At 59.6% G+C, this 13,076-nt stretch overlaps 1 protein-coding gene across 4 annotated transcripts in view; it reads right to left on the reverse strand.

Annotated features, from left to right (window-relative positions):
- The window catches only part of ASTN1 (astrotactin 1), an 81,329-nt gene that overhangs the window by 45,400 nt on the left and 22,853 nt on the right, over positions 1–13,076 (reverse strand). For all 4 annotated transcript variants that reach the window (XM_064515608.1, XM_026101029.2, XM_064515607.1 and 1 more), the window contains exons 3-8: positions 8,330–8,723; positions 7,262–7,408; positions 6,946–7,053; positions 5,033–5,182; positions 4,668–4,835; positions 3,273–3,357 (exon numbers count right to left, since the gene is read on the reverse strand). In XM_064515608.1, the coding sequence (XP_064371678.1) occupies positions 3,273–3,357; positions 4,668–4,835; positions 5,033–5,182; positions 6,946–7,053; positions 7,262–7,408; positions 8,330–8,723 (1,052 nt within the window). The remainder of the gene's footprint in view (positions 1–3,272; positions 3,358–4,667; positions 4,836–5,032; positions 5,183–6,945; positions 7,054–7,261; positions 7,409–8,329; positions 8,724–13,076) is intronic.

The following is a 13,076-nucleotide window of genomic DNA, read 5'->3' on the forward strand; positions in this document are numbered from 1 at the left end:
ACAGCTCGTCCCCAGGTGGTGGCAGAAAGTGACCTGCTTCCCACGCACCGATCCAACGGCACGCGCTTCCCGACCAGCCACCGCAGCGCAAAGGAAGTCTCCCCCGGGTGGAAATAACCAACTGCTCAGTCGTTGGGTTGGAGCTGTCAGAGACTCACTAGGGGAAGCTGGATGGGGCAGAAGAGACCGTAAACGCTACACAAGCCTCCATAGGAACGGCTGCGCGGAGCCGGCATGGATCGCAGTGCAGTAAAAATTTCTCATTAAACATGAAACTGGCCCCAGCACTGAGATTCCCAGTGTGGACATGCTTTCAAGAGTCCCTATAAATAGTGAAAGCTGCAGGCAGGGAAGGCTGTATTAAGTATGAATTTCAGCTACTACCATTTTCTGAAACAAAATCTGACAAGTTCAAGGAAGAAACACAAAATGACCCCAGTTTCGAACAGCTTGAGCAAGTAACTCGCAAAGCGCAGCTGATGAGAAAGCCCAGATGCTGCTGAGCATCTAAGATTTACTGAGAGTTCAGAGAAGGGCAGCGGGATTTTCAACAGCACCTGCATGATCCAGGGCTACGCGTCACCTTGGGTGAGGGGAGGGAAGAAGAGAGGCTCTGCCAGGTTTCTCTGCCCCGAACAGGAGTGTACATTAGAAATAATTTGTGATGAACAGCTGGATGCTTAAGTATATAAGAAGAGATCCAAGAAAACATATTCTGGTCAGATACAAGCACTACTGCAGGAGAAGGGGCAGAGAAGAATGAACATAGCAAAAATGATAATGCAAAAGCCTCACAGAAAAACTCACAAGGTCCCTGGGTCCTATTTATCCAAGAGATGATGAAGCTCCATTTGAATTAAGCAGGAAAAATGACTCCCGATGAAAGGGCTGTTACTCCTTCTCCTTCCGCGCAGAGGTGTCGCGCACCGCATTGAGCGGCAACGCGCTACCACCGCTAGCACGGTCTGCTCGCCATGGCACCCGACGCGAGCTCGTTACAGATAACGGGTCGGTGACCGTTTGATTAGCGCGTTCAAGCATGTCGGGTCAGAGCCGCCGCGGGCACCCCGGCACCCGCTGGGGAGCACGTCGGGAGGACGCCACGGGGCTGTAATTAGCCGAGCGGCGACACGCTTCGCAAACGCTTTAACTGTGGATGGAGAAGGCTCCCATGGGTGCAGCGGGATGGAGCTGGGCCCCAAAAGCGGCCCCGAGTCCCCGGAGGAACGGAGCAGACCCTGAGCACTTTGCGGCTTGGCTCTACCAAGGCAAAAGCGTGGTAGGTGCAGGGCTGTGAGGGGTCTGCCGGGCTGTGGGAAGGGGTTTTGCCTTCCCACCCTTGGCTTCCCTCCTGTCCATTACCACCCACGGTTTTCCTAATTCGCCTGTAACCGGCTTCCTTTCTTCCCCCTTCTCCCTTTCCGCACAGGAGCAGGTAGACCAAGAAGACGCTAGGGAAGAGAAGGGGACATTCGAACAGGGGCATGGAGCTGCAGTCCCAGGGGAAAAGCGGAAAGGAAGGGAGCAAACGCTTACCCACGCACGATTACCCACGTTTACTACCAGCCCTAACGGACAAAGTCATCTGATCCTTTCCTTCGCGCAAAGTGGAGGAGCCAGGACACGGGAGCAGGGTGGCATCCAAGCCACGGGGGAAATGGGCTTTTGCCGACCTGCTATGAGGTATCGCTGAGGCCAACATCCCCCAGACAAGTCCCTAAGAGGGGCAACATCCCACTCCCATCGCCTCAGCCCTCATTACGTGATGCTGCTTGCTAGCAAGGGAGCAAAGCCAGGGAGCGCCGGGTCCTGGTGGGGCTTTTGGCCCTGGATAGGAGCAGAGTAGAGCTGCCCCCGTGGGTCCGTACTTTCCCATCCCAGCAGGATGGGAAGTCCTCAGGGCAGATGTCCCACCTGCGTCGCTCCATCCCCAGCGCCGCTCCACGCACCCGAAACGACGGCCGCCCCATCTGTGCCACCGAGCCGCGCTCCCTCGGCCGGCGCTCGACATTGCATTTAATTGCTAAACCAGCTTTAAAACGAAAGGCTCAGAGGCGGCTTTGGAGGTGGAGGCAGCGGCCCTCTCCCTGGGCACCGCTTCAAAGGAGTCGCGCCGGGGCTGGGAAGGCACGGGCAGCCCTCGCATGGCCTCGGCGCTCCTCCGGCTCAGAGCAGCACAGCGGGGATCACCGGGAAACGGGGTCTTTGATGATTTTCTGCCCCCCGCTGCGAAGACTAACGACTTCAGAGAGGGCGTCCTGCCAAGCGCCGGCCCGCCGCGGCCCATCGGGCTGCGGTGCGATTAGGCGAAGGAGCCCATCGAGCCCAGCCGATGCTGCGTCACTCAAGGTCCAGCGTGGTTTCCCCCTCCCCAAGGAGAAATTCAGAGCAGAAATCCCCGCGTTGAGCCACAAGGTCAGAGGAACATCTCCCGAGCGCCTCGCCCTCACCCCCGGCAGCCCGAGGCAGCTCACGCAGGCAAAAGCCCCGGGATGTGCGCAGCTATTACCAATGGTAAATGAGCATGTTAATTAAGACAAAGCCAGATAATCAGCCCTGTGCCTGGACCCTGTCTGTAAGTGCTATCAAGTGCCATTAGCCTTTACGCGCAGCTCTGGCGCCTGCTTGCTGCTACACTCCTCCGTGTGCTCCCCATCCTGTGGTTTCTATCCTTTGCCCAGTTTGCCGTTTCTGGCAAACCAACATGTCTCAGATCCAAACCTAAAACACCACGAAATGCAGGCTGCCAAGGAAAGCTCCCCGAAGGGCAGAGAAGCAGCCCTGATCCTCCTGGGGCAGGGGACACGTTTACCCTGAAACTTAATGATGGCCTCTTCTACATCGACATTCTTCAGCTCTGATTATTCCTAACAATAACAATCCTCATCTCTCGTGGACATGCTGCTCTCTAAACCCACCCCTGTCTGCCTGCCAGCTGCCTCCCTGCCAGCAAACAGCTCTGACAACGCAGCCTTGGGCTCTCCAACACGTGGAAAACTGGCAAGCAGCACAAAACACCGCAGGCCATAGCAACACCAGCCGCTGCTGCCCGGGAGCCGGTCCCTCCCTGCCACATCAGGCAGGCTGAAATTCTGCTCGGGTGGGATCAACAGCTTTCCCGAAATCAAAATCCACCTCTGCTGTGTTTTCAGCCCCCAGGCCTGTGGGTGTCCCGCTCCGGGCAGGGCTGGCCACCCCTGCCCACGGCGCGTGCCCCAGCCCGGTGCAGCGCGGCCCGGCACCGCCCCCGCAGCAGCAGCGGCCAGACTTACCCCTGGTTCGTTCCCCACTCGTTGCGGATGCAGAGATGCTTGTGCACGGGGTCCTTCATGTAACCTTCGTAGCAAAGGCACTCACCTGCGCAGAGAGAGGAGGGGGCGTGACGAGGACGGACCCCGCTGGCGCCGGGGCCGAGGCTTTCCCGGTGCTCTCCTGGCGCCCGGCGGCCCCGCTCCAGCACCTCCGACGTCCCCGCGGCACCCCGCTGCCCTCGGCCTGGGCGGCAGCGAGCGCCCGGAGCCCTTCCCTGCACGCTCCCGCTCTCCGGCGTCACAGACACCACCGCGAGGATGGGACGAGGCGCCAAAGCCTTCCCTCTTCCCACGGCTCCCGCTTAATTAATATTTATCAAGCGCTCTAGGTCTAAGCTCACGCTTAAGCGTAAGGGCTGCACTGGGACTCCTTCTGCGCCAGGAGCTGAAGACGCGTTTAGATGCTCTGCTCCCCGAAACGTGCCGCGCGTCGCTGCTGCCAGCCACAAAGCCGGTGCCGAAAGCAAAGCCAGGGCAGCCAGGCGAAGGCGGGGGGCTTCCCCGCGCCTGGGGCGGGAGAAACGCGGGGGCTCGGACTCGCGCGGCAGACGCGAAGGCTCCCGGCGGGGGCACGGCGAAGCGCCAGCGAGAGCTCGGGAGATGCCGCCAGCCCGCTCGTGCCGGGACCAGGAGCAGCAGGGGCTGCGGGCGAAACCAGAGGGACGCCGGCGAGCTGGAGGCAGCGCTGGAAGCGGGACAGCCGAGAGCTGGGTCCAGCCGCGCTGCCGCCTGCCAACCTGCGCTGCCGAAACGCAGAAACCCCTCCTGCGGCGTCGCACGGGCCGGGCAGCGAAGCGGTGGCGCGCCGGCACGGAGGAGTCGTTTCTCGGCAAGCCGGGAGGGTTGCACACCCCCAAACCTGATCCGAGCTAGCTGCAAGTAAAGGACCCGGCCTCCTCCCTGCCCTGCTGCATACGGCGGGATGGGACCCCGTGGTCGGGGGTTCCCCGAGTCTCTGTTGCGAGGAACCTGGGACGACCACGTTGTTTCCAAAAGCTCTCCCTAGGCGCAGGGAGCAAACTACGGCCCTGAGCTGCCAGGGCAAGAGTGCTGCCGCTCCGAGCCGCGTCGAGCCCGCGACCCGCCTGCCAGTCCCACACCGACATACGCTACCGAGGTCAAACCTGGACACCAGCTGCTTTGAAACTCGAGCCAGGCTTGCGGCCAAGCTCTGCCCAGAGCTCGCTGCTGAAGGAGAGGCTGCTCTCCGTCCCAGCTGGGAAGAGGGGAGGTTTCCCAGCAGACAGCCAGCAGCGGTCTCCACAACCTCCCTGTTCGCTGCATTTGCAAGGCCTGGGTGTTGCAAGCAGCCGGGGCCCAGCAAGGCGCCCGCACCCGGCCCGAGCTCCCGCTTACCAGTCTCGGGGTCGCACTGGTGCTCGCAGGGGTCGAGGAGGCGCCGGGCGCAGAGGTCCAGGGCCCAGGGCCCGCTGGAGTTCTGCTGCGAGAAGAGGACGACCTGCGCCGGGTTGAGCCAGTCGCTGGCGTCCAGCTGGCTCCCCTCCAGCAGGATAAACCGGCTCCCTGGCGCGGCGAGAGAAAGCGGCGATGGGCACCCGCTGCTCCCCCGCCACCCCACGCCGGTCCCCTCCATCACGTGCACGGCCCTGGGCACGACAGCGGGTTTTCCGTCCCCCCTGGCCCCGTCCCACCTCGGTCCGCGCAGCGGAGGGCTGCGGGAGGGGAGAGGGGCTGCAGCAGCGGGGCGCCGCTCTGCTCACCATCAGCGATGAGGTGCTCGGGCACGTGGAGGGTGATCTTGACGACCAGCGGGCAGCTCATGTGGGACGAGCACACCAGGCTGATGACGCAGCTCGTCACGCTGATGAGGGTCAGCGTGGTCTTGTTCACGGGACTGCGGGGCGAGCCCACTTGGAAGCAAGCAAGCCCAGTCAAAGCCGGGGCCGGGAGACCCGACGCACCGTCTGCCTGCTCGGCTCCCCCAGGAGAGCATCCCTGCCCCCCCGCTCCTCACCAAACACCACTTTGGGCCCCGCCGCAGTGCAAAGAAAACCCCCCAGGGCGCCCAGGTTTCCCAGGAAGCCCCTCCGCCACCTCCCAGCCCCAGGACCAAGGCCGCCCAGCCTCTCCAGCCCTGCTGCCCTCGCCGGGCCCGGTCCTGCTCCCCGTCACGCGGCTGCAAATCTGGAGTCGATGCGACGAAGCTTTAGCGTTTCGAGAGCGCGAGAGCAGAAGGCAGCCGCTGCCACGGGACCCCCTCTGCTGCCGGCCTCCCCGTGCAGCTGGCGGCCCCAGCTCGCTCACGGCACCGTTTGCACCGTTGCAGCGCTGCGACTTTAAAGCTGGGCAGAGATATCGCAGAGAGGGAAGGTAAATACGTGATCCCTTTTTCACTGCCTTCTTCCCGGCACTTCTTGCAGGTCAGTTTTGCCGTGACGACAGCCCCCTGCATCCATTCAAAAAGCACTGGAAAGCCTGGACCGTTCAGGGCGCGCGGGGGTTTCACTTTTCAGCTCTCACCCGCGGAAGCGGCCTGGGGAGAAAGCTGCCCCGGCGCCGGGCTCACCCGCAGGGAGCCGCTTCCCCGGGATCCCCCGGGCAGGGCCACGGGGCAAGGCGGCTGCCGCGACCCCCGCAGTGCACCCCGCCGGTGCCTCCCCGCATCCCCCACGAGGCCCCGCGCGTGGATGTCCAGCGAGGCCAGGGCTCCGGGGCGAAACCCCCCGCCCAGGGACCAAGCACCTCCCTCTTGCCCACTCCACACCCTACGTGTGTTTTTCCACTCCTGCCTCTCTGGGAGAAACGCAGAGGGACAGAAAATCGTATTTCTACAGCAAACACCGCTACGTGGGCTCAGGTAGGGGTTGAGACGCCGAAGCAATGCGCCGAGGACCACAAAGATGGAGCACTCCTGCCCCCGGGGCGAAGCTGAGCCCCGGGCACCTACGCTAGCGGAGGAAGAACGGGAGGCGACAGGCAGCTCCGCTGCTGCCGTCGATCCCGGCGGGCTGGTTCCTGGCTACACCTCGCATTTCTTGGCCGTACCCCGCATTTCTCCCGCACCGAGCTCGCTTGCCTCCTCTCTGCCGTGCTGCTCATTGCTGACAACCGACTCTTCATCTTCTCATCCGCACCCCCCCCCTGCCCGGAGGTGCTGCGGCTCTCCCGCAGCAGTGCCGCGCGGGCGCTACCCGGCCAGCTTCGAAGCGGGTTGCTCATGAATACACAACAGAGCCCAGCAGCTGCCTCCAGCACAACCAGAACACGTTTCATCCTCTGCTGAGAAACTCCTCCGACGAGCGCGAGGCAGCCCGCCGGCGGGGAGGAGGAGCAGGGAGCGACGGAAGCGGGCCCAGGGCGGCCACCGATCTGGCCGGGGTGTCGACCCCTTGCCTATGAGAAGCGTCTGAACTCACAGCCCAGAGTCTGCTCAAGGAACACAAGGCAAGAGCTGGACCAGCTTGCTGACCGCCCTCGAGCCCAGTGGAGCAGCCCATCGACCCAGAGCTAGGCCCGCGGGGAGAGCAAGCGTCGCTCGCGCAGGGGACCCGCCGCAGAGCCTGTCCTGCACCGCCCCACGGGCTGCAAGGTGGCAGCGGTGCCGCCCGGCCATCCGCACCCCCAGCGCTCCCCGGGGACGTGCGGCGCCCCGGCCGCTGCCGCGCTCACCCACCTCGGCTGCGCCTGCGGCTCCGCGACGGGTCAGTGTAGAAGGTCAGCTGGGGATCGGTGTCCGCCTCCGTCCCGGAGTCCCCCTCGGGGTTCAGAAACGTGGAGCCGGCTGCGGGCGACACCGAGCGCCGTCACGGCTGGGGCCGGCACCTCGCCTCCCGCTCCCGCCGGCCTCCGCGCCGCCCCGAGGACCCGCAATCTGTGCGCCCCGCTGCCCAGCCTTGCCCCGAGCGGTCGGCGATCCCCGTCCGGAGGATACGGACCGGGAGGCAGCCGGCCACCCACGGCCCCCGGGAGCACCGCCGGAGCGCCGGTACCTCGCGCTTTGTTATTGATGCGCTTGCGCTGGCTGCTGGAGGTGTGGGACAGCAGCGTGGCCTGCTGGTGGTTGGAGTCCACGGGGCTCGTGGCGATGATGTTATCCTTGTACTTGTTCATCAGGGACAGCTTGGCGTTATCGCTCCCTGGGCGGGAAGAAGTTAAGGCAAAGTCTTTCAGGGACGGAGACAAAACAGGAGAGGGGTGAGAAAGAGAGATTTCCTGGGACCTGTTTCCAGCCCCAGAGCCTGGAGAAGATGCCGAGGGCTCCTCGGCCAACGGACCGGGCCGGCTCTGGGTGCCTGGCCAGTGCCCTGAGCAGCAGGACTGCCTCCAGCACACCATTGTGAGTCCTCAAAGCCCGGCGGGGACCAGCAGGTCTGCCAACACCTAGCTGAAAGCTGAGATTTCAGTGTTCACAACCACATGGCACCTGGGCTCTGGATCCCCAGGTCTCCAAAGGAAACCCCCGGACAGCTTTACAAATCCACATCACAGCCTTCCCAGAACTGCGTCTCAGTTAAGAGGCCTCCACTTCCCCAGCTCACTTAGTAATATCACCAGTGAGCAAGGATGTTATGACATGGGGTCCAGCTACAGCTGGGGCTCAGGCACAGCTCAGAGAATCTTTGCTGGTGTTAAGAAGGCGGTGTTAACTCTGAATCATACTGATGACAACTAAAATTTTGCCACTAAATACCTCAGCTTAAGTAGACACCAGAACTCCTGGGATACTGAAGGAAACGTACAGTCACCAAGCTTGGAGAGGACATCATTTCAGTTTTCAACAGCCCTGCCTCTCAAGCCTCAACCCTGCGTTGCCCAGCCATGACCCATTCAATAGGGACTACAGCCACCTTGCTGCAAGGAGGTTTCCAAGCAAAAGAAGTGACCTCAAATGGTTGCAAACCCACCAACGTCTCACATGTAGGGGAAACCCAGAGAAATAGCCGCATGTGGTCTTTCAGGAGAAAATGCTGTGAACGCAACAATGCCTCACTTGCAGAGAGGAAAGACAAGGCAGAGAGGACCCAGTTCAACCCACGTCCCCCCAGCCCCTCCCCTACCTGGCGTGAGGTCCATGCTGGACTTCTCGTTGCAGCCCTGCAGCGAGTCCAAGGTGCGGGTGACCTGGCTGGCGAAGTCCTCGCCGCCGTTCATGCACTCCCGCTGCAGGTGGTGCCGCAGGTCGGTGATGTCGTACTCGTAGCCGTCCAGGATGGGGGTCTCGCGGATGCTGAGCGTGCCGCTGGAGTTGTGGCCCTGCACGCGGGCGTTGCGCAGGCTCTCGCGCCCGTGGCCCCCGATGAGCACCGACGGGATGTAGTGGATTTCGTTGGCCGCCTCGGCGCTGGCGCTCTTCTGGGGCTGCGGCACGCGGCGCCGCTTGCACCACCGCCGGCGGGTGTAGAGGATCATCACCAGGCACAGGATGGAGAGCAGCAGGGCGATCATCCCTCCCTGGGGGCACAAACGCAAGAGCCAGGCTCAGCGCAGGAGTTAGCAGCGGTGGGGCACCACGATCCCGTTCCCGCATCCCCTGCGGGAACCCACATTCATCTACATGAGAAAAGGCCCCTAAACATCACGGCTACCTGCCGATGCACCGCCGCCCTGCCCAGGGGCTGCAGCCGCATATGCCAGCTCCATGCAACTGCTTCGGGTCGGCAAAGCAAGCGCGAAGGTCCGGGGGCTGCGGCGGCACCGAGATACACAACCCTGCAGCTCCCAAGGGGCTCACGGCTTCTGCTAAAGCCGGAGCAAACCCAGCACCAGCTTTGCTGGCAGGTGAGGGGCACGTGGAGAGGTAAACCCGTCCAGGGCTGCGAATGCCCCAAGGTTATTCCAGAAAGAAGCCAACGCTGGGAGAAGCCCGGTCTCGCTGATAAGAGCGTGCTGGCACAAGGAGCGCTGGAGCTGGCAGAGAGCTCCGAGCCAAAGCCTGGCTCGAGCCGCACTGGCTTTGAAGTCACTACCTCGACACAAAAAAGAAGCATTTAGAGGAGAGCGTGTTTTGTTTCGCTCTCCCATAAGTCTTTGAAAGCAGAGCTCAGATTTATTGGAGGCAAATGCTCCTACGGGCAACTTTTTCTGACCCATTTCCAACTGGTTTCCGTGCTGTCACTCTCAATCTCGGGAAATTTTCCCAGGGTATCCTGCAGAAATTTCAGCACAGATTAAATGAGATCAAGGCTTGAGACGACGGAGCTGCCGTTTGCAGAACTCCCAGGCAAACTGAGTGAAGAAACTCCTGCCCACGGGGATGGGCCCTCAACCTCGGCACCGGGAAATTCATACGACGAGGACCAGAGGCACCGGGAGATGCTGCTGCACCCGGGCCGTGCCCAGGTGCCGGGGCACCCAGACCGCCTGCCTCGCCGCCGTCTGCAAGGTCACCCTCCTTCAGAGACAGCCCACGGACAGAGCCGGCGAGATAAACGCTCAAGCTGGTCCTTTAAGTCTTGTCTGCCAAGAATAATAATAATAATAAAGAATACACAGGAGCCAGCTAAGAGCCTGAGGTCCATCCTTGGCTCCAGCCCCCCTCCTCCTTTTTATGCAATAGGTGATCTTGATAAAATAAAATAATAGTAATAATCTGCTCCATTAGGACAAAACATTAAGGGAATTATTGAATGGAAAACAGGAGAGGCAGCTGGCAAAAAGAGCTCTAATGGCCATTACGTTTTAACCCTCTTTCATTCCCAGGATAATGGAGATGCAATGCACCCTCCCAGCCCTACTTCCAAAATTTCTTCCACAAAGAAAAAGAGGGCAAAAAGAAGAAAGAAAAATCCAGAGATGAAGCAGACCAGCAGCCACGCAGAGGACAGGGTGGTCAGTGGGAACGCAGTGGTCTCTCCAGCCTTATGCTGCTCCCAGGGCACTTTCTTGCACCGCCACGATGCTGAGGCAGAAAGGAAATCTCTCACTGAGGCTGAAAACTGGTGCTGGATTCCCACCTGGCCTTGCTCAAACTGCATTGCTCAATGGCAAAGATGCAGTCAGGCCCAATTCTCCATCACGCTCAAATCTCTCTGACTTCCTCTGCCCCAAAATAAGTAGGGGCTATCTCCACCCCCACTGGTGGTGGACTCCCACGTCCTGGCTCTCCCTCACCATGTGGAAGACCCCATCAGCAGATGAGATGATAGGCAGATGTGAGTAACACCGTGGCCCTCCTGGCTTTCATGGCACATCTGCACACCCATTATATCCCTCAAACGCCAGAGAGCTCTGCCTTACACCTGCACGTGGTGGGCGGTAAACGAGAGGCACGAAGCTAGAGCTCAAGTTAAGTAGAAGTCTGTTTGTGGGTGTCTAATAAATGGTTACTATTTAATTGAAACTGGAATTTCTTCTGCTCCAATAGTCTGAGTGCTCAAACTATGCTTGAGAATAAGCCTCCAGCTACTGTAGACTTGGAGAGGCTCAAGAGGGAGGCACTAAAACCAGCACTGGCATCTCCGTCAGTCCTCTATCAGGTGGAGAGGGTCAGGGAAGGTGCAGGAACCAGCTTAGACCTCAAGTGTCTCTCCACGTGAACGCAGAGAACTAGTTCTGGCTTCACCTCATCACACTGGACAGGCAGCAGCGGTTGCTAGAGGACCCCTGAACTAGACAGATATGCTGGAGTGTTTCTCGGAAAAAAAAAGAGCTGCACGAGAACCATGTGCAGACCACGATCACAAGCGGTTTCAAGTGATGGATACAGCCTCTCACTCACATTTCTTCTCTTGGCAACCAAACGGAAAAGAAAACCAGCCTTGAAAATTACACGTGATGCTGATTCTTGGCACAAAAACCAACCTCTTTTTGTAAGGGTGTGAGGATGCTGCCTGAGAGGCACTGAGAGTGATGAAAAAAGAAGGGGGAGAGGGAGAATTCAATCTGTGGTTACATATTTTGGTACAAGAGCAGCAATTAGCAGACATCCTTTTCATCAACTTGATAATAAGCTCTATCTCAACGACTCCTTTCTGGATCCTGTTATTTGCCGGTGCTCAAGAAAGTCAAGACAACAGTGGCAGTCCTGCCAGGCATTTGCATAACTTAATGTTTCGCTTCATGGCTGTGTGTTTCGGCCAAGATCACCATCACTCTTCAGCCTTCCCTAGTATCACCAATAAGCTGCCTCTAAGGGATCTGAAGCCCGGGAAAACCCAAAGCCAACAAGGCAGAGATGTAGACACGGCAAGCTCAAGGGCCACCACTGCCAACCAGGACCGAGGGGACACAGATTTCCCACTTGCCCAAGAGATGCGGTGCACCCAAAAGGCTTGGCCTGGCCAAACAGGATCATACAGGGGTTGTGAAGCCGGAGGGGTGGGAAAGGAGGAGTCATAGACCTGCTGAACAAGCACCGCAGGAGATGAACAGGCCCCCTGTGAAGCTGCTGTCCTCGTGGCTGGAGAAACCTGCAGATATTGGGAGGGGTTAGCCCCCAGCCTGGACATGCAGCCTTCGTGCTGAGGTGTAACCCTGCGTGCTGCTCTCCCCACTGGAAAACGAGAGTGAGGTCTGTGGAAAGCCAGCCCTTAAGCTTCAGGCTCCCCTGGCAAGTCTACCGTGTCCCCAGGTCCCTGAGATGCCACCCATCATCTCATAAGCAGGACGGAATAAAAAAGAAGTGGACTAAAATGTTTTGGGGTTGGCTTTGCCAGTGATTATTTTTTTTCCTGAGACTAATCAAGCACAAATGATGTAGGAGAAACCTGGCCTCGGGCTGCAATCTGGAAGAGCTATTGACGCTCTCATTAGGGTAGGCACCATTAAACAGCTTGTTTGCAGCCTCGGCAACACATTGTCTCCAGCCAATTTTCTTCTGGTGGCCAAAAGAAAAAAAAAAAAAAGGATTCTTCAGATTCTTCCCGGTGGTAAGAAAAAAACTCCAAAACCACCTCAGAAACACTGCTCTCTGTCTTCCCCCATTTCTCTGCTACGAAATTCTTTTCCTGAGCTTCTGCAGGAAGGCGGAGAGCAGCGGAGAGAGCCGGCGGGGGAACGCAGAGCCCTCCGCACACGCGAGACGCGCTTACGGGAAGCTCAGGCTTGCAAAATCAAAGCGACTGGGCTGCAGCGTGGATAAAAGTGGCGGTGACGGAGCGCCGGGAGGAAAAGTGCCGCTCGTCGCATAACAGAGCAACAGGGCAACAGGCACCAGGTCTGCACTGGCCACAGACGCTGCGGGGACGGAAGCAGAGAAGGAGCGATATATTCCCTCCCCGCGGGGCTGGAGCACATCGCTGCTCCGGGTGGGTTTGCCGCTTGCCCACTCGCTCCCCCCTGTCTCTGGGGCCAGGCTGAGCTCTGACCTGGCCGCGGGGGCCAGTTGCTGCTATTTTTTGGTCACCTGGGTGCCAGAGGCAGCTGAGAATCAAAGCGTGGTGTCTGCAAGCCACAGGATGAATGACTCTCAAAAAAGTCAACCTGAATTAACCCCAGGCAGGTGGTTAAGACCTTTAAACCACAGCACTGCTGAGGATAAAAGCACACCTGCAAAAGAGCCGTAGCCTGGATCCAATCAGGCAGCATTCATTTGGAAAGCAATGCGAGCTAAAGCGAGATGTTTAAAGCCATCCAATTTAAAAGCACCTCTGCCTGGGCCTCGGGAGCAAGTGCTGCGCGTAGTACCAGAGCCAGCCAGGAGCTGCCCAGCTGCTGGGAACATCTGGATGCTCCCGAGCTCTGGCCCCACTCCTTGTCCAGAGCCTGGGCTCAGTGACCCTCGCACGCACAGCAGCCCTCCGGGCCACGCTCAGCTGTAGCAACGTGGGGAGATGCACGAATTTTCAAACACCCAAAGACCCCATT

The sequence above is a fragment of the Dromaius novaehollandiae genome, chromosome 8, assembly GCF_036370855.1.
Source record: "Dromaius novaehollandiae isolate bDroNov1 chromosome 8, bDroNov1.hap1, whole genome shotgun sequence".
Lineage (NCBI taxonomy): Eukaryota > Metazoa > Chordata > Aves > Casuariiformes > Dromaiidae > Dromaius > Dromaius novaehollandiae.